Source organism: Leucopleurus acutus (genome assembly GCF_964270905.1).
Source record: "Leucopleurus acutus genome assembly, chromosome: 10".
NCBI lineage: Eukaryota > Metazoa > Chordata > Mammalia > Artiodactyla > Delphinidae > Leucopleurus > Leucopleurus acutus.
The window spans coordinates 31994265-32016826 of NC_139153.1; the positions used below are offsets into that span (position 1 = coordinate 31994265).

At 38.3% G+C, this 22562-nt stretch overlaps 1 protein-coding gene across 15 annotated transcripts in view; it reads right to left on the reverse strand.

The window, feature by feature from the left end:
• SLMAP (sarcolemma associated protein) overlaps positions 1-22562 on the reverse strand; it is a 150808-nt gene that overhangs the window by 77073 nt on the left and 51173 nt on the right. For 14 of the 15 annotated variants that reach the window (XM_082848672.1, XM_082848673.1, XM_082848681.1 and 11 more), the window contains exon 3: positions 9902-10049. In XM_082848672.1, coding sequence (XP_082704798.1) covers positions 9902-10049 — 148 coding nt within the window. Of the gene's footprint in view, positions 1-9901; positions 10050-11363; positions 11424-22562 lie in introns of those variants that run through there. The other variant, XM_082848674.1, reaches the window with a different exon arrangement.

Sequence of the window (22562 nt, forward strand, 5' to 3'; positions counted from 1 at the left end):
GAAGTAGGGATTCACAGCAGACAACATGAGAAGGGAAATTTGGGACTTGAGGATAAGGGAAAGCCCATAAAACAGTTGCCAGAAACTTAACAGAGCAGAGTTCTTAAACCTAGTTGTCCAAAAGAACAACCCAAGGCTTTTTAAAAATAGGTATGCCTAATAGAGGGAACCTACGTCAACATAATAAAGGCCATATATGACAAACCCACAGCCAACATCGCCCTCAATGGTGAAAAACTGAAACCATTTCCTCAAAGAACAGGAACAAGACAAGGTTGCCCACTCTCACCACTATTATTCAACATAGTTTTGGAAGTTTTAGCCACAGCAATCAAAGAAGAAAAAGAAATAAAAGGAATCCAAATCGGAAAAGAAGAAGTAAAACTGTCACTGCTTGCAGATGACATGATACTATACATAGAGAGTCCTAAAGATGTTACCAGAAAACGACTAGAGCTAATAAATGAATCTGGCAAAGTAGCAGGATACAAAATTAATGCAAAGAAATCTCTTGCATTCCTATATACGAACGACAAAAAATCTGAAAGAGAAATTAAAGAAACACTCCCATTTACCACTGCAACAAAGAGAATAAAATACCTAGGAATAAGCCTACCTAAGGAGACAAAAGACCTGTATGCAGAAAACTATAAGACACTGATGAAAGAAATTAAAGATGATACAAACAGATGGAGACATATAACACGTTCTTGGATTAGAAGAATCAACATTGTGAAAATGATTATACTACCCAAAGTAATCTACAGATTCAGTGTAATCCCTACCAAACGACCAATGGCATTTTTCACAGAACTAGAACAGGGCTTCCCTGGTGGCGCAGTGGTTAAAAATCCGCCTGTCAGTGCAGGGGACACGGGTTTGAGCCCTGGTCTGGGAGGATCCCCACATGCCACGGAGCAACTAAGCCCATGCACCACAACTACTGAGCCTGTGCTCTAGAGCCCACAAGTCACAACTACTGAGCCTGCGTGCCACAACTACTGAAGCCCACACACCTACAGCCTGTGCTCTGCAACAAGAAAAGCTACCGCAATGAGAAGCCCATGCACTGCAACAAAGAGTAGCACCTGCTCACCACAACTAGAGAGAGAAAGCTTGCATGCAGCAATGAAGACCCAACACAGCCAAAAATTTAAAAATAAATAAACAAAGAACTAGAACAAAAAAATTCACAATTTGTATGGAAACACAAAAGACCCCGAACAGCCAAAGCAATCTTGAGAAAAAAAAATAGAGCTGGAAGAATCAGGCTCCCTGACATCAGACTATATTACAAAGCTACAGTAATCAAGACAGTATGGTACTAGCATAAAAACAGAAATATAGATCAATGGAACAGAATAGAAAGCCCAGAGATAAACCCACACACATATGGTCACCTTATCTTTGAAAAAGGAGATAAGAATATACAATGGAGAAAAGACAACCTCTTCAATAAGTGGTGCTGGGAAAACTGGACAGTTACATGCAAAAGAATGAAATTAGAACACTCCCTAACGCCATACACAAAAATAAACTCAAAATGGATTAAAGACCTAAATGTAAGGTCAGACACTATAAAACAGAGAAAAACATAGGCAGAACACTCTATGAAATAAATCACAGCAAGATCCTTTTTGACCCACCTCCTAGAGAAATGGAAATAAAAACAAAAATAAGACTTCCCTGGTGGCGCAGTGGTTAAGAATCCACCTGCCAATGCAGGGGACACAGGTTTGAGCCCTGGTCCGGGAAGATCCCACATGCCGTGGAGCAACTAAGCCCATGCGCCACAACTACTGAGCCTGCACTCTAGATCCCACAAGCCACAACTAGTGAGCCCTGATGTCACAACTACTGAAGCCCGCACACCTAGAGCCCATGCTCTGCAACAAGAGAAGCCACCTCAATGAGGAGCCCGCGCACCACAACAGTAGCCCCCACTCACCACAACTAGAGAAAGTCCACGTGCAGCAACAAAGACCCAACGCAGCCAAAATTAAATAAATTTGCATATTAATAAAATAAAAACAAAAATAAACAAATGGGACCTAATGAAACTTAAAAGCTTTTGCACAGCAAAGGAAACCATAAACAAGACCAAAAGACAACCCTCAGAATGGGAGAAAATATTTGCAAACTGACAAAGATTAACCTCCAAAATCAACAAGCAGCTCATGCAGCTCAATATCAAAAAAAAACAAACAACCCAATCCAAAAATGGGCAGAAGACCTAAACAGACATTTCTCCAAAGAAGATACAGATTGCCAACAAACACATGAGAGGATGCTCAACATCACTAGTCATTAGAGAAATGCAAATCAAAACTACAGTGAGGTATCACCTCACACTGGTCAGAATGGCCATCATCAAAAAATCTACAAACAATAAATGCTGGAGAGGGTGTGGAGAAAAGGGAACCCTCTTGCACTGTTGATGGGAACGTAAATTTATACAGCCACTATGGAGAACAGTATGGAGGTTCCTTAAAAAACTAAAAATAGAACTACCACATGACCCAGCAATCCCATTACTGGGCATACACCCAGAGAAAACCATAATTCAGAAAGAGTCAGGTACCACAATGTTCACTGCAGCACTATTTACAATAGCCGGGACATGGAAGCAACCTAAGTGTCCATCGACAGATGAATGGGTAAAGAAGATGTGGGACATATATACAATGGAATATTACTCAGCCATAAAAAGAAACGAAATTGAGTTATTTGTAGTGGGGTAGATGGACCTAGAGTCTGTCATACAGAGTGAAGGAAGTCAGAAAGAGAAAAACAAATACCGTATGCTAACACATATATATGGAATCCAAAAAAAAAAAAAAAAGGTTCTGATGAACCTAGGGGCAGGACAGAAATAAACACATAGACGTAGAGAATGGACTTGAGGACATGGGGAGGGGGAAGGGCAAGCTGGGACAAAGTGAGAGAGTAGCACTGACATGTATACACTACCAAATGTGAAACAGATAGCTAGTGGGAAGCAGCTGCATAGCACAGGGAGATCAGCTCAGTGCTTTGTGACCACCTAGAGGGGTGGGATAGGGAGGGTGGGAGGGAGACACAAGAAGGAGGGGATATGGGGATATATGTATACATATAGCTGATTCACGTTGTTATACAGCAGAAACTACCACAACATTGTGAAGCAATTATACTCCAATAAAGATGTAAATAAATAAATACATACATACATACATACATACCAAGGGAAACAAACAACAAGAAAAAAATAGGTATGCCTAGGTCCCACACCTAACAAGTCTCCTTCTTAGGGCTGAAGGGTGGGATCCACACATGTGTAGCTTTACAAAGCTCTGCAGGTTAATTCTGGTGCATATCCTGGGTTGAGAAGCCATCTTTTATTTATTTATTTTATATTTATTTATTTATTTATTTATTTTTGGCTGTGTTGCGTCTTCATTTCTGTGCGAGGGCTTTCTCCAGTTGCGGCAAGCGGGGGCCACTCTTTATCGCGTTGCGCGGGTCTCTCACTATCGCGGCCACTCTGGCTGCGGAGCACAGGCTCCAGACGCGCAGGCTCAGTAGTTGTGGCTCACGGGCCTACTTGCTCCGCGGCATGTGGGATCTTCCCAGACCAGGGCTCAAACCCGTGTCCCCTGCATTGACAGGCAGATTCTCAACCACTGCGCCACCAGGGAAGCCCGAGAAGCCATCTTTTAAATGAACAAAAGAAGACTGCCATGCCATCAGACAGATTCTCTCAATCTGGCAAATTTGGCACATTCTGTGTTGAATCAGCTTTGTGATTTCCGTTAGTAGCAGGAAAGTGGAAGTATGTAAAGCTTATGGTGAAAGTTTCCAAGAGCTAGAAATAAGCAAAACAGCATGGCCAAAAATCACGGAGTAGTCAAGGAGTTGGTGAGAGTACCTCTGAAATGCGAATGATGGGTTCCAAAGGACAGATGGGTAAAGAAGTCTGGGGCTGAAGGTACTGAGAGAGATGGGCAAACTTGATGGCAAAAAAAGATGGTGCAAATGATTGGCAAGGGTTTCAGTAATAATTAAAGCACCCGACCCTGAGCTAAGCACTTTATGTTCACTCTTTCAGTGTTCACATTGAACACTGTGCCACAATGTGAACACTCAATATTATACCACAAACCTTGAGATAGTTAGTAGTATCATGAGTCCCCTTTTACAAGATGAGGAAATTAAAGCTGAGACAGGTTAAGGAGAGGTAACTGAGTAGTCACAGCAGAATAAAAAGGGCAGTGGGTAACAAGAAGGTTGCCAATACCCAATCCTCATATAAGCCTCCAGATTAGGAGGACGGTTGTCAAAATCTTAGTTGAGATGAGGTGGTAGAACGAACTTTTGTAAAATGGCAGATAAAGATTTATGAGACGTTTGAAAATTTATTCAACCAATATGTGCCAGGTTAAGTGTGGAGAGTCTACAATGAAGACAGACACACTGCCTGTTCTTGAACAGCTTACAGGTTGGTGAGGGAGGCAACCATACAAAGAGGACAAGTACAGTGTGCAACAGGGACATGGAAGGGCATTTTGTTCAGCCTAGAAAGCTTTCTAGGTGAAGGAAAGATCATGTGCAAGGGCTTGAAGGCCAGAGGGGCAAGACCTACTGCGGGGAGTAAAAGCAATTCAGTGCAGTTGTAGCACAAAGCAAAAGGAAGATACCATTTGCCTTACTCATAACAGGCCCTTTGTTCATAGAGGCTTAACCTAGGAACAGAGTGGGTAAAGTGGGACCTGGACTGATCAGCTAATTGGACTTATATGTGAAGTTTATAGAACTAAATGGTCCCAAGATTTGCAACAGAGGGTTACTGTAATGTATGACCCAGAAAACTCATGCCATCTGAGCAGTTTGTGGGTTTGTGAACAGAGGAGTGGCCAGCAATCGGGTTGTTAAGGCTCCCATTCCAGAAGGATCTGATAGGTTGGCTTTCTCTCTTTCTCCCTTCCTTTTCCGTTTTCTTTCTTTCTTTCTTTTTTTTTTTTTAATCTATTAGAGGGCTTCCCTGGTGGCATAGTGGTTGAGAGTCCACCTGCCAATGCAGGGGACACGGGTTCGTGCCCCAGTCCGGGAAGATCCCACATGCTGCAGAGCGGCTAGGCCCGTGAGCCGTGGCCGCTGAGCCTGCATGTCCGGAGCCTGTGCTCCGCAACGGGAGAGGCCACAGCAGTGAGAGGCCCGCATACCACAAAAAAAAAAAAAAAATATATATATATATATATATATATATATTAGAAAGTCATCCCATTTGTTTACAATAACATTTTATATCTATAGGGCAGGGTATTACTAAAGTGCTGACCAATGAGTCTTTTCCCTGAAGCCACACTGTGTGGAAAGCCAAACATCAAAATCAGCTTGTTTTGGAGAGCTTGGAAAAGAAGACACACTAATATGAACTGATACGTTCAATGACCTCAGACTCATCACATTTTTAACAAAAATCCTGATTTATACATACATACACACAAATATAAAAACATATATATTATATATATATATCTTTAAATTTTCCTTTTACACATATATTATTTTATACAAATACATAAATGTCATATATCCTAGAGGGGTTTTATTTCAGTTTTGCTACTCTTGCCCTTTTTAATTTGGCTCCCACTTCTCCTTTACTCCTCCTCTCCAATCAAACTCCAGGAAGACTCACATTAATGACTAGTATGTATGCATTCTTCCATGTTTTCCCATGTTCATAAAATCATACACAAACACATGCATATAAATGTACATTTATAGAGATGGATGATACTTTTTAAAAATAATGAAATTACTAAAGTAATCCTTTCCTCACTCAACAATATATCTTACAGAAATCCCTGCAATTCACATAATACTAATGTAGTCTTTTTAATACCTGCATGAAGGGAAATATAAAAATTATCCTTCCATTGTTTTTTGTACTATGCACAATGATGCAAAAAAATCCTTTCACAGATCCCGACAAACTAGTTTTTATCATTTCAAGTATCTAATTTGATATCCTTATTATAAATGTATTCAAAAGCACTATAGAGCATCTGTCTCCTAGAGTAATGGAAATATAAACAAAAATAAACAAATGGGGCCTAATTAAATTTATAAGCTTTTGCACAGCAAAGGAAACCATAAACAAAATGAAAAGACAACCTACAGACTGGGAGAAAATATTTGCTAATGATGCTACCAACAAGGGCTTAATTTCCAAAATATCCAAACAGTTCATACAATTCAATAACAGAAAAAAACAATCCAATCAAAAAAATGGGCCCAAGACCTAAACAGACATTTCTCCAAAGAAGACATACAGATGGCCAATAGTCACATGAAAAGATCTCAACATCGCTAATTATTAGAGAAGTGCAAATCAAAACTACAATGAGATACCACCTCCCATGGGTCAGAATGGTCATCATTATAAAGTCTACGAATAATAATTGGTGGAGAGGGTGTAGAGAAAAGGGAGCCCTCCTATACTGTTGGTGGGAATGTAAATTGGTGCAGCTACTATGGAGAACAGTACGGAGGTTCCTTAAAAAACTAAAAATGGAGTTACCATATGACCCTGCAATCCCACTCCTGAGCATGTATCCAGAGAAAAACATAATTCAAAAAGATACGTGCACCCCAATGTTCATAGAAGCACTATTTACAACAGCCAACACATGGAAGCAACATAAATGTCCACAGACAGATAGACATAGACAGATGAATGGATAAAGAAGATGTGGTTTATATAGATGATGCAATACTACTCAGCCATAAAAAAGAATGAAATCATGCTATTTGCAGCAACATGGATGGACCTAGAGATTATTATACTAAGTGAAGTAAGTCAGATAGAGAAAGACAAATATCATATGATATCACTTATTTGTGGAATCTTAAAAAAATGATGTAAATGAACGTATTTACAAAACAAAAATAGACTCACATAGTTTCATTTCTGAATTTAATTTATTAATACCCTAATAAGGATTTTTTTATCTATTGTCACAAATGAAATTAGTTACAATTTTCTTCGTTGTACTTTATCTGTATCAGACTTTGGCACTAATGACAGGCTGCTGGCTTCTTCAAAGGATTTTGAGAGCTTCCCACCTTCACCTATGTTGGAGTATTTAAACAACATTGGATTTATCTGTTCTTTAGTAAGACCAAATTCGGCTGTGAATGCCCATTTCTGGTCAATCTTTAATAACACTTTTTAGTCTCTTTTAAAGAAATCAACTTAAAAGTTTCCTACATCTTGGGATAATTTTGCCAGGAAAACATTAATTGACTCTAGTTTTTTTTTTTTTTCTTTGCCATAGTTTGGCATGTAACAGTCTCTAATAATTCTTTTGGTATATCCCATATCTTTCTCATTCCTTATATTTTTTAACCTAATAAAGGAATCAAGGCTTATTAATTACCTATTTTATTTTACTGTTTTGTTTTAAAGATCCAGCCTTTGGGTTTGTTTAATCCCTTTCAGAGTTCTTTGTTCACTTCATTAATTTCTGCTTTTTTATTTCTTCTTCCCAACTTCTTTTTCTTGTTGTTCTTTTTCTAATTTCTTCTAAGTGCCAAGTTCCTTCATTGTTTGTCTTTCTTCTTTAACACGGAAAATATTTAAGATTATAAATTTTTATCTGAGTAAAGGATTTACTGTATTTTGGTATGAAAGTCTCCTTTCCTTTCCACATAGTTTGAAATTCCCTTTTTGATGTCTTCTTTGATCCAGGGGTTATCCAGTAGTGTTGTACAATTTCAGTAGGATTTTCCAAGTGATATAAAGCTTATCATAATACTGTTTAGCATAGAGCATCTTTTTTTTATTTTTTAAAGCATATGTTTAAACAGTAACACTCAACTCGTGACACAGCTGTATCCCAAGAGGCCATGCATAATATAAGTCAACTTTTTGAAGGCAATTAATACCAAAAGAAACAACATTTTAAATGATGAAGAAATTTTTCTTTACTTTCCTTAAAGTTGGCATAAAAGATAAATTTTCAAAGAAGCCTGCAAGAATCTATGTTGTCAAAATAATATTGTACTAATAGTAACCCTGAATCTCAGAGTTGTCCTCTTAGCTTTCTACAGCATTTTCTAAAGTGGCCCCCACAGCAAGATGGGGAAGAAGAGAGGGAAGGAGTTTGGAACTTACCTACATCTTATAACAGTCACCCCCTTGAAGATCTGCATATATGTTAGCATGTTATAAGGTCGGAGAAGTCCTGACTATCTTTGGTTAACTAAGCATTCCTAAATGTATTTGATTACTTCATTCTTCTATCAATTAACACCTTTTAATTCTCTTTGAGAAATGCAAGCCAAGAAAATAGATATTCCTTGGAGAGAAAGACAGTGTAATCAAATTCTGTCTTCTCTGTGGGCTTCTCACAGCTGGGGTTCTGTAAATGTTTGCTGAATGACTTGCTAGCAGAGGAGGTGTGATGTGGCAACAGCAGATATCAGAGTGTCCACTGCAGCTGTTCTTAGTATGTTTATACATAAGTTGAGCTCTCTTAGTAAGGAGCACTCAATATTTTGCATCAAAATACAAACTTTCCCTTCTATTTTAAATTGTAAATGAAAATTCCTAAGACGTTGGCCCTACACACATCCAAATTTCAAAACCTAACACCTTAAAAAAACAAACAAGCAAACAAACAAAAAACCTAACACTCTGAGGAGGCCAACAAAACCCAGCAAAAATAATACTGCAGTTGCAGTATGTAAACGTATATGCACGTGTACACACACACATTATCATCACCAGCACCCCCTGGATTCCCATATCTACTGTGCAAAATGCCAGAGACTAATGACTTAGGGTATTATCAGATCAGAGTGTGCTCAGAGAAACAAAAGCAGAAACTTGCCAATCGGTTCCACTGTCTATACTAAACTGAGACAGTGGGACTGCATACTTTTGGTTCCTATTTATTTAGTTTTATGATTCAGCCATATAATTTTTTGGTCATAAAGTAAACAGTGAACTAGGTAGGGCCAAAAAGCCTCAGAATTGTAAAATTAATCTAAATTTATTTAGCTAGAGAAAGCCTAGTTTCAAATACTTGAGACATGAAATTTTATATTCGTGGTAGCTGCCTACAGAATTCTGATTTTGTTTGGGGCAACAATGAAGACACAACCAAAAGGGACAAATCATAATTGATCTATGACAGTCACGGATCTCCTGCTTCCCTTTGCCAAGTAACTTCCTTCCCAGGCTCCTTTGTAGCTACAGTTAAAGGTATGTATGTGACCTACCCATGCAGCCAGTGAGACAAAAGAAAGAATCTGCTGGAAGGAGTCTATGAAAGATTATTCTTTCAAACATGAAAAGAGAGCCACACAAAAAGGCATTTTGCCCCCACCTTATCTTTTTTGCCTAGGACACTGGTGTGAGGAAAATAAAGCCTGGGGCTGCAGCCATCACCCTTAGACCATGAGGCAACAAGCAAAAGCGTAAAAAACCAACATGTAAGGGATAACAGAATGGGAGGACAGTAAGACCCTCTGGATTCCTAATAACATCACTGAGCCAAGTGAACAGTCTGGACCTACCTACCTCCAGGCTTGTTGTTAATAAGTTAACAAGAAATATCCTTATGGTTTAAGCTCCTATTGGTTGAGTACAGCATCACCACAGCCAACTGTTTTCTAACTGACACAGCAGTGCCCTGTGTTTTCATACTGTGATAAAGAATATAAATTATATAACATTTTAGAATTTCAAATTTTAGAAGAACGATAGGGAAAGTGAGAGACTCAACTTTTCACTGCATAAAATGTTGTACTTAAATTGCTTTTGCAAGCATGAAATGTTTTGTAACATTAAACAATAGAATAAAAAATTAAACAAACAAGACAAATAATAGGAAAAATCGATCCATACCCGTACCTTTCCGTGTGTTCTCCGTCACATCTACCCCAAACTGGATAATGTCACCGGAAAGAATTTCACATGGTGGACTTTCTTCAGAGCCTCGACTCAATCTCTGACTATTTATAAAGGTACCATTACTACTTTTAGTGTCTTGGAGATAAAACTGCAAAAATAAAATTTAAAAAAAGAGCCAAAGATTAGTAGTAATAATTCCAAACCTACTTTTAAAAAATAGTATCAATACTTCCAACTTTGCAAACTACTGCAGGTAGATTTTTTTCCCCTATCAATTCAAACCACTTATTTCAGCTAAGATTCTCCTTCATTACATATGAAATTAGAACCCTGAAACTGGGTGATTTAAAATCCAGCTGGACAAAATGGTATATCACTTCAGAAAACAGTTTACAAGGTCCTCAAAATGTTAAACAAAAAGTTAGCATATGACCCTGCAATTCTACTCTGAGGTATATACCGAAGAGAACTGAAAACATATGCCTTCACTAAAACTTGTACACGAATGTTCATAGCAGCATTATTCCTTATAGCCAAAAAATGGAAACAACCCAAATGCCCATCATCTGATGAACGGGTTAACAAAACATAGTATATCCACATGAATTATATTATTTTGCAATAAAAAGGAATGAAGTACTGATTCAAGCTATAACGTGGATGAACTTTTAAAACCTGATGCTAAGTAAAAGAAGTCAGTCACAAAAGACATATATTATATAATTCCATTTATATGAAATATCCAGAATAAGCAAATCCATAGAGATAAAAAGCACATTAGTGGTTGCAAGGGGCTGAGGTGCTGGGGCAGACGGTGGGATGGGGTGGGGTGAATAAGTGCTAATGGGTATAAGATTTCCTTTTGGGGTGATTAAAAGGTTCTAAAATTAGATAGTGGTGATGGTTGCATAACTCTGTGAATACACTAAAAACCAACGAATTGTTCATTTTAAAAGACTGAATTTTATGGTATAAATTATATCTCAATAAAGCTGTTATTTTCTTTTTTTTAAGCCAGCTACACAAAACTCTAATTTTATCTTTCCATCTCACTCTGACTTTGTAACTTTGCTCCTAGGATTTCTGGGTTAAGTCAAAGGAAGTGCTGTTTATTCCACAGGCAAGGACAATTGGTATTAGGTAACACCTATATTAATTGCTATCAGTTAACTAACATACGTGGTACCAGGCCCAACACTTCAGTAAACTCTTTGTGATAAACATTTTGGAGACACTAGAAACTAAAATACTGGAATCAACTATGAAGGTACCACTTCCTGGCCCCCCCAAACTTGCCTTTCATCACTTGGGTAATCTTCCTTCTTTAACAAGGGAAGGGACAGCAGGAGGCACAGGAAGCCTACCTATTTATCACCTACCTATTCCAAGAGAAATTAGGAACAACTGGGATCACACACAATAGACTTACTAGGAAGAGAACAACCAATAAAAAAAGATGTACCTTTCTTTTTGCATCTTTCTACACTCTCCAGCCCTGCTTATTCTAGCAACACATTTTCACTGAATGCCTTCCTAAGGAAGAAAGGAAAGAAGAAAACTAATATTTATTAAAATACATGTTGCACCACCAGGCCCTTATTTAACCTTAACATTAAAGCTATGTTATAGATATTATTTCCATTTATAAGTGAGAAAAGTGGGGCACAGGCAAGTATCCTTCCAAAGTCACAGAGCTATGGAATACAGAAGCAGGGATTTATATCATAGAATTAAAAGGGACATTTTTCCCCCATTACTTCACACTGACCTTTATGTTTCATTTATCCTTCACTCCTTCCAAAAACCCTCTTCCAAAATGAAACACAACAGAAGAATAAGCAATTTGCAGAAGATACGAAAATGACATTTCTTTTCATTAATTCCTAGGTGACAATTTAAAGGCCACCAAGCTGTCTATAAATGACTTAGTCTCTGTTTATAATTCAAAAAGAGACCAACTGTTACTTTCGCTAGCAGTTTATATAGTTAATTACAGATCATTAATAAAGAAAATTGTGTTGATATGTTACAAGTCCATTTGAAACTTAGAGGCCTTAATATTTCACACCAGGGAGATAAGCACAGGCAATATGCTCAAGTAGGAACAATTATCCTCAAGATTTTTTCTACACTGGAACCTACTATTGCACTGTATAAACGAGTTTGTTTTTTAATTTTAATATATTCTTGGGAAATGTGGCAATATCTGAATTCTGGTTTGGTCATTTTCAGTTATATGTGCCTTGGCAAGCCAAATAAGGGGATTATAGATTTACAGGGGTTTCCAAACTTCAAATTCTGATCCATTAGTGTGTTACTAAGTCAATTTAGTGGGCTGTTACTAGTGGTTTAAAAAAAAAAAAATTAAGAGAACAAAAGTAAGAACATATGAAATGAGGTTCAGTACTGTTTAGAAAACTTTGTTTGAAAAACAAAAATGTGTGTGTGCTTTTCTATGTGTATACACATACACACACATATATCTCAACACCTCATGTTTGTAGCTCTTAACTCTAAAACCATAAATTTTCAAATTAAAAAAATTTTTAATCAATATTAACCCATGTTCTTTTCATTCTAACATGTCTATATTATGTCCAAAGCACACCATGGTATCTTTGGCCTTCATTTAGCTTGAACACACCATTTACGTTAGTTGCTCATTGATCCTCTGCTCTCAACCAGCTAATGGCTTCCAAACACCTTGGAAGAAAGTCCAAAGTTCTTACCATTACAGCCAATAAAGCCCCACATGATAGGGCTCCTGGTTCCCTCTCCAAACTCATTAACTCACACTATTTTCCTCCCTTATCCCTCTCAGCCACACTAACCTCCACTCATGCCCCTGAGCCTCCACACTTGAGTATAGCTAGACTGCAATTGTTTACTTCCCTGAAGAAATATTTTCACTGATTTAACCTTCTGCCCTTGGTGTTTTGAAAAACTGTTATTAAAAATAATGTTTCTGCACCTTCTATGAAACAATCTGCCACTATTCAGTCTACGTTGTACAGAAGCTATTCTATTTACTATCAGGTTAGACAGGTATAATAAATAAGTCAACTTATTTGCAAGGCACTGGGAAGTGACTGTGCTTATAGTCCCTGGATGCATTTCCCGTAGCAGGTATGTCAGTTGGTCCTTTGTCACTTTCAAACCAGAAATATCTTTCTCCTCTATGCTGATACACCTTTTTCTATCAGGCTTTTTTATTTATTTATTTATTTATTTATTTATGGCTGCATTGGGTCTTCATTGCTGCGCGTGGGCTTTCTCTAGTTGCTGCGAGCGGGGGCTACTCTTCCTTGCAGTGCGTGGGCTTCTCATTGCTGTGGTTTCTCTTGTGAAGCATGGGCTCTAGGTGCGTGGCTTCACTAGTTGTGGCACATGGGCTCAGTAGTTGTGGCTCTCGGGCTCTAGAGCACAGGCTCAGTAGTTGTGGCGTACGGGCATAGTTGCTCCGTGGCATGTGGGATCTTCCCGGACCAGGGATCAAACCTGTGTCCCCTGCACTGGCAGGCGGATTCTTAACCACTGTGCCACCAGGGAAGTCCCAAAAGAGAAAATTTTTAACTACTCTAAAAAACAAATCTTGCTGAAGCTTTAACTATCTTTATTTCCTAGTAGCCTAAGGAATGCCCAAGCATCTCTGGTGTTTGTATTAGCCAGTGGGCATTCACTCTGATGTTGAGCAGATGTGTAAGGAGCCCGGAATTTATAAAATCCCCTGGAGCTCGTGGCCAAAGTTCAACTTTCACTGTTTTCAGGCTCTATCTTCAATTAACTCCCTGCCTTCCCCTGACTGAAGGTTAAGCTCCCCCAAATCAAGCACTGATGGTGATCCTTGAACTGAAAGGTTGTCCTTACCCCATCAGTCACTTTTCCTTGTTTCTTGCTTATTACGATTACCTTCAAAGACGCAGGCACAGCACTTTACAGGTTGCATAATTTGCTCTTTGGCCTTCAGAAAGTTTTCTGCTCTTTCACTCCATAAACAAATACATTTTGCATCACTTTCAGCTTCGCTACAATTTGTAAATGCTTTCATTTCCACTATAATGATAGACTGCTTCTTTCTAGCTTTTCTACGTTGACAGGTTTTTGCAATATCCAACCACCAATAGGGATTTCCCTGGTGGTCCAGTGGTAAAGAATCCGCCTCCCAATGCAGGGGACGCGGGTTCAATCCCTGGTCGGGGAACTAAGATCCCACATGCTGTGGGGCAACTAAGCCCGTGTGCCACAACTACTGAGCTTGCACCCTCAATGAGAGAGCCCGTGTGCTGCAAACTACAGAGCCCACACACTCTGGAGCCTGTGCACCACAACTAGAGAGAGAAGAAAAAAAGAAACCCACACGTCACAACTAGAGAGAAGCCCGTGAGCCGCAACTAAAGATCCCACATGCCTCAGTGAAGATCCCACACGCCTCAACTAAGACCCGATGCAGCCAATAAATAAATACATACACACACACACACACACACACAGATATGATGATAGTAATTATTAAAAAAAATCCAACCAACAATAGATTAATAACATTTGAATTAAAGCTTCAGAACAAAGCACAAACCCAGGACATGTGCCACAGGCCAGAGGCCAGAAATTCTAAGTCCATATAGGGGGGGTTTTAAAAATGTGAATGCAGAGTAGATTCTGGATTCTAGATGGCAGATACTACATCATAGATTTTTTTTTTTCTTTTTCTTGGCCTGCACCACGCAGCATGCAGAATCTTAGTTCCCTGACCAGGGATCAAACCTCTGTCCCCTGCAGTGGAAGTGTGGAGTCTTAACCACTGGACCACCAGGCAAGACTCCATACATTATAGATTTTTAATTTACTTGAATCACCACCTAAAATCAAAAAAAGTGACTAAGACAGCAAAACCAAAATCCCATGGGCAACGTTTGCAACAAAAATTGGTGACAAATTATCCATATGAACCTCAAAATACAAGCAGGGAAAACCACCAACAGTCACAAGACCTTCATGAAATCAGCATCTGTGCAGGAGGATGTGTATATGGAAACAATGCAGGATTTGAGGGACTTGAGAACCTCAGAATAGTCACTAGATATTTACTGGACAATGTGATAGCTAATTTGAGAAGAGAAGATGAAAATGGGAAAGGTTCAGCCCAATCCACTAACAAGTGAGTATGAGATAGATCCTGAAAAAGGCTGGAGCAGTCTGAGTCTTATAAATTCTTAAAACCAACCTACCAACCAAAGCTGCCTTCAAGGATAGGGCTCCACACTGTGGGAAAGCTGTTGGGTGTGGAACCAAAATTGATCAGGGCAGGGACAATAGAGACAAGGAAAGAAAAAGACCCAGATAAAAGTAGAAAAGGGGAAAGGAAGCCATCGTATTTTTAAACATTTTACAAAAACAACAGAAGAGGGAGCTCTGTGACATCAGAAAATTTATCCTGAATCATGACCCCCTTCTGTAAGTTCAGGAAAACAAATTACACATAAAAATGAGCAACAGAAAAATATCAGTGTCCCATGCCATACAGTTATTTTTTAAAAAAAAATAATAAAGAGCAAAATAACATTCCCTATACATAATGACAGACAAACCTTGGGAACAGATCAAAATTATACTATTTCAGAACAAGTTAAAAGACATTAAGAAAATAACTCAAGGCACGAAAAAGAAATATAAATCACAATTACAAAACTCAGGGAAAGGTGAAAAGAACTCAAAAAGAAATAGAAAAAAAAGGGAAATCATTTCAGGAATGAGTATAAAATTAAAAGGACACAAGTAACTAAATATAACAAAAAATGTCTTAAGAGAAATAAGAAATAATGAAGGAATTTTTTTTTTGAATCAAAACAAATGAAGAAAGTGAAATCAGCAAAATGACAGAGTAGGCGGCTCCAAGCTCTTATCCCCACACAAAGGCTGAAAAAACAAGCAGAAACTGTCAGAACCAACTTCATCAGAGCCTTGGAAGCAAAGTTTTACAGCAACCATTTGAACACTGAATCAAGAATAAGGCAACTTAAAAATGGTAGGAAACCTTGGAACTTCCCTGGTAGCGTAGTAGTTAAGAATCTGCCTGCCAGTGTAGGGGACACGGGTTCAATCCCTGGGCCAGGAAGATCCCACATGCCACGGAGCAACTAAGCCCATGTGCCACAACTACCGAGCTTGTGCTCTAGAGCCCACGAGCCACAACTACTGAGCCCGCGACCACAACTACTGAAGCCCATGAGCCTAGAGCCCCTGCTCTGCAACAAGAAGCCACTGCAGTGAGAAGCCCGTGCACTGAACGAAGAGTAGCCCCTGCTCGCTGCAACCAGAGAAAGCCTGCGCACAGCAACGAAGACCCAACACAGCCAAAAAAAAAAAAAAAAAGTGGGAAATCTTCGTGGCATTCCTCACCCTTGTCCCCTCCCTTCCCCCTGTAAAACAGAAGCCTTGAAGACATCAGCCTGAATTCCCACTGTGGGACCCTGTTACCTAGTTCCAGAGAGAGCAGACCTAAATTGCAAATTATTGTGTCTGTCTACTCTAACGTGTCTGGGGGCTACCTGAAGGTCTGACTAGAGGCTCTCACCTCTGTTTAGCCTAACTCAGAACTCACCCATGATGGAAAAGCAGTGGCTTGGCTTGCTGAAAAAGTGGGATTTATCCAAAGTGGTTCAACATAAGTCAATCAATATAATATACCACAGTAATAGAAAAAAGGAAAAAAACAAAATGAAACCACAAGATCATCTCAACTGATGTAGAAAAGGCATTTGACAAAATCCCATACCCTTTCATGACATTTAAAAACAAACAAACAAACAAAAAACAACCCAGAAAGCTAGGACTGAAAGGAACTTCCTTAACATGATAGAGGACATTTATGAAAAACCCACAGCTAACATAATACTCAATGGTGAAAGACTGAAAGCTTTCTTCCTAAGATCAGGAACATGGCAAGAAAGCCTACTTTTCACCATTGCTACACAATACTGTACTGAAGTTCTAGCCAGACACAAGAAAAAGAAATAAAAGGCATCCATATTGGAAAGGAAGAAGTATACTATGTCTATTCACAGATGACAAGATTCTCTATATGGAAAATCCCATAGAACCCATAAAAAAGCTACTAGAGCTAACAAGCAAATTCATCAAAGTTGCAGTTTACAAGAAAAACAGAAAAATCAGTCGTGTGTATACATCAGCAATGAACAATCCAAAATGGAAATTAAGAAAGCAATTCAATTTATAATAGCATCTAAATAAAATACCTAGGAATAAATTTAACCAAAGAAGTAAAAAACTCGTACAATGAAAGCTACGAAATACTGCTGAAACAAATTAAAGACAAATACAGGCATAGCTCGTTTTATTGCACTTAACTTTACTGTGCTTCACAGACATTTCATTTCTTACAAATTGAAGGCTGTGGCAACCCTGGGTCAAACAAATCTATTGGCGCCATTTTTCCAACAGCATTTCTTTTAATTAAGGTATGTACATTGTTTTTTTTAGACATAATGCTATTGCACACTTAATAGACTACAGTATAGTGTAAACATAACTTTTATATGCACTGGGAAACCAAAAATTTCATGTGACTTGCTTTATTGCGATATTTGCTTTATTGTGGTGGTCTGGAACTGAACCCACAATATCTCTAAGGTACGCCTGTAAACAGGACATCCTGTGTTCATGGATTGGAAGACTAAATATTAAGGTGTCAATATTACCCAAACTGGTCCACAGAGTCAATGCAATCCCTACCAGAATCCTAATCGCCTTTTTTGTAGGAATGGAAAAATCAATCCGCAAAGGTATATGGAATTGCAAGGGACCCTGAATAGGAAAAACAATCTTGAAAAAGAACAGGGTCCATCCAATAGGAAAAGAACAGTTTCCTCAACAAATGGTGACGGGACAACTGGATAACCACTTGCAAAAGTTGGACCCCTTCCTCCCCCTATATACAAAAATTAACTCAAAGTGGATCAGAGACGTAAATGTAAGAACTATAACTGTGAAGTTCTCCTCAGCCATTATTTCTTCAAATAATTTTTTTCTGCCCCTTTCTTACTCTCTTCTGGTATTTCCAAAATGCATATGTTGGTACACTTGATGGTGTCTCATAGGTCCCTTAGGTACTGTTCATTTTTCTTCATCTTTTTTCTTTCTAGTCCTCAGACAGAGTAATTTCAATTGCCCTAACTTCAAGTTTGACTCCTTCCTCCTGCTCAAATCTGTCACTGAATCTTCCACTGAATTTTTATTTCAGCTATTGTATTAATACTTTTACAATTTCTATCTCTCTACTGATCTTCCACACTTATTCACACATTGTTCTCCTGTTTTTCTTTAATTTGTCCATGGTTTCCTTCAGCATTATGAGCATATTAAAAACGGTTAATTTAAAAAGTCTTTGTCTAGTAAGTCCAATGTCTGGGCTTCCTCAGGGATGCCTTTTGTCAATTTCTTTTTTTTTTCCTGTGAATGGGCCATAATTTTCTATTTCTTTATATGCTTTGTAATTTTTTTTGAGAATTGGACATCTTGAATATTGTAATGTGGTAACTACAGATATCAGGTTCTCTCCTCACCCTAGGGATTGCTGTTGTTACTTGATGAAGGCTGCAGTCACCAGTTTATTTACTGACTTTTCCAAACGATTTTTTGCAAAGACTATATTCTTTGTCGTGTATCATCACTGAAGTCTCTGTTTTGTCATCTCCATGGTCATCCAGTGACCTAACAGAGATTCCCTTAAATGTCAGGATCCAATAAGAAAAGGCAGGAAGGGTGTGTTTTGTCTCTTTAATCCCCTTGGCAGATGTCAGAGAAGCTGTTCTAGTCTGTGGGGTTTGAAACAATGGCCAGCCTCTGTGCCAGGCCCTCAGCAATAAAAAGCAGTGACAAAGGGCTTCCCTGGTGGCGCAGTGGTTGAGAGTCCGCCTGTCGATGTAGGGGATACGGGTTCGTGCCCCGGTCCGGGAAGATTCCACATGCCACAGAGCGGCTGGGCCCGTGAGCCATGGCCGCTGAGCCTGCGCTTCCGGAGCCTGTGCTCCGCAACGGGAGAGGCCACAATAGTGAGAGGCCCGTGTACCGCAAAAAAAAAAAAAAAAAAAAAAAAAAGCAGTGACAAAAACATACAACCCCAATTTTTGAAAGACAAGCAAAGTCACACCAGGAATCATGGGCCACCATACCCATAGTTAACCACCACAGGGCTAGGGGATGGAAATGGTAGCCACTGTGCAAAACACTGAAATTCTCAGAAATTTATCACCCTCTTCTTCACTAAGCACTCCCCTGGATGCTGCAAGTGTTTGCTTAGACTCCAGAGTTCCAAAATAATTGCTTCAGACAGTTCATGCTAGCTTAACAGTCATCCTGGTGAAGAAAACCAATTTTTGGAGCTTCCTCCTCCATTATTTTTTATGGCGTCACTCCACAAGTCCCTAATCTATAATAACAGCTACCATTTATTGACTGCCTGCTATGTGCAAGCACTTCTGATCTTCACAACAATCCTACCAAGTAGCTATTACCATGTCCATTTTCTAGATTAAGAAACTGAGGCTCAGGTATATTAAGTAGATTGCCATGGTCTCACAGATAGCATAGATTTGACACTGTTATTCCTTCAAAACCTCCACAACGCCTTCCTTCTCTCCTACTTAGACTAAACAGTCTCTGGTCTTTGAGTCCAAAGTTATGAAATCCCACTTTGTTTATGAAGTTTTCCTGAAGCAATCAGAATAGGAAGAGCCAATTTCAACTCTAACTCCACTATTACGGCAAATTATTTTAATCTATAACGTTTACTTGGCACCTGTCTGGAGAGATTGCACATCCATAAAATCAAATACGGAGCAACTGTACACTGAGAATAAATTAAGAGAGTATGCATTAAGTACCAAAATCCTGAGAGGCAGGATTAGGATTAATAACGTTAGGCACAGTCAGTTGCTAAAAAGACACTTAAGAATAAGAGAGGTGACCTGAATGAAAGGCAAGGAGAAGGAGGAGATAGAGGAGGAACAGGTATTACAGTATATTTATATACAGTTAAGGCCCAGCCCTAGAGGGTAACCAAAAACAAACAAAGGAAGAAGTGGGGAAATATAAAATAGAGTGAAGCTATAAAGAGAGGGCCTGAGCACTGCACTTAGGAGTTGAGATTTCTTAAGACAGAGCTACTACTAAAGGATTTGATGAAAATACTGTTTTAGGGAGATTATTCCAACAGCTCTGATAATCTAGCAGCTGTGTGTAGGATGAATTACAGTGGGAGTCACTAGAAATAGGGAGATCCATAACTTGTACGTTTTTGCCACCAACAATTTAGTTATTTCTTAGACTACACAAACTTAGTTTATATGCATGTTCAATATGGATTTGTTTATATAACCTTCCTGGCTTCCTGACTAGCAAAGCACCACATATTTCAGAGGCTGGAATTTGTAAGTTGTGCCACTGAAGGGGGAAATAAAAGTTTTATTCACATGCCATAGGGAAACACATAGAAAAGTGGTAAAATATTCTCACCAAAATAAAATCTCACAAGTAAACTAGAATGAACTTGTCAATATACACCCAAAGGTCTTACAAATGTTATGAAATTGCCAGGACTTTTTCCATCTCCAAGTGACATCCCAGACACATTTGTTGTAAAGTAACTCTTTCTTGTGGAGCCAGTCCATAATAGAAAGAGAAAGCAAAAGTATTTCTATCTCTCTACATAGGAACAGAGATACGATTATGTAGAACAGAAGTAGAGAAGATGGGGAGGAGAAATTTTTTTAATTTAATGAAAACATTACAAAACATATAAAACACAGCTAGAATGATTACACCCTTCTAAAATATGCAAACAAAATTGTGACAACCCTTCACTGAGAACTCAAGACAAAGTAAATTAGATTTCTGAATCTTAGCAAGATGCAAAATAAACATATAATCAGAACACTACAGTTCTGAGAGGTGAGGCTACTGAAAGCCTGTACCAAATTCCAATTTGGAAGAGATTAACCTATTTCCTATAACCCAAAACTGATGGGTTGACAGGCAAATCCTGATTATTTTCTCCTCTCACAGTGTGTTAATCATAGCAAGATGCATTCTTCTTTGTCTTTGAAGCTCCTACTGAGGTAATTAAAGAACAGATACTGATCTCAAACTCAATCTTTTAGACCCCAAGAGGTCTTAACCTCAAACGTTAAAATTTTAACATCAATACCTAAAATAAACATGTCTTTATTAAAATACCACATATTTTAGCATATTAAGGATAGAGTAAAGGGATATTGTGATATTTTAAATACATAATACTCTGACAATAATTTATAGATCATTATTTTCCTCACAAAATGTTAGCTTAAACCATCCTGAGGTCAGCTGAAATAACAATAAAATAATTGCACCTCCATTCTTTATCTCTGATAGTTAAAAAACCTCACCCATAGAGTAACAGTCTTGTTTGCCACAAAAGGAAATCATTGTGATCACATTTGTGGGAAATACAGAACAAGGTCACTATATTTAAAGGATGTAGCCCTACATATTGTTTAATAATGCACACTATGGGCTAAATCTAAGGACAGTTGATATTGATTTATACAGTCACTAGGAGGTAGGGGAGAAGGAGAAATTAATTTTTTTCCATTAAAGATTAGCAAAATTGGCAAAACAGGAATCTAGATCTTATTTAGGAAAACAAAAACAAAAAACTGCCCACACATGAAACAGTCTATTTGGCAAACAAACCAAATGGAAATGTTAAAAGACACAAATAGTACATCTGCCCCCCAAAAGAACATTCATAGCTTTTTAAAATGCTTAATAAAGTAATCAAAATGATTATGATGGCCTTTTCTATTCTTTAAGCATAACCACTCAGGTTGGCATATAATTTTAATGTTGAAGACAACTTGTTCTTTACTCACGTCTCCCTGTTTTTAGTGACAGTTAATTCTTCAAGAGATTTATCTCCTCAAGGCTTTGACAATTCACACATCCATAGGGGAGTTCTTTAAAAATTATAATACTTCTACTTTGAAAGAGAAGAGAAAACAGTTACTGAGGACTATAAGTGAATATATAGAAATAATAATGATGAAATTTATGAAACAATGGGAAATGACTATTGGGACCAAAGAAAATAAACCCCTTACGGGGTTGAGTATAGTGCAGAGGCTCCCATTTTTCTGCCCCCTACATGATTCAGATATTCAAAACATAGTCTATTCCCAATATCTCTCATGACATTTCCCAATATCTCTCATAACATCCACTGTTTCTCAGGATGAGTAGGTAATGCCCCCAATTAAGAGTCACTAATTCTTTTTTTAATTTTGAACTGAAATTTAGTAACAGAAAGTATCACATTCAAATTCCACCTCTACCTACGGCTTTAATACAAGGCCTTAAACATTTTCCCAAGGTTTTAAGGGCCAAAGGTGAAGCTGCTGGGAAGTTTTTCTTTTAGAAGGGTTGTTGATTTCTTTCACTACCATGAAAGGCAACATCACTTATATCCAGAATTCACCTATGTATACAGAAATTTTAAACACAGAGCAAAGCCAAAGAAGAGTTAATTGTTCAACAGTGTCAAAAAGATACCACATAATTTACAATAATCACAAGTTTTTTTGAGTTCTTACCATATGCTTGGATA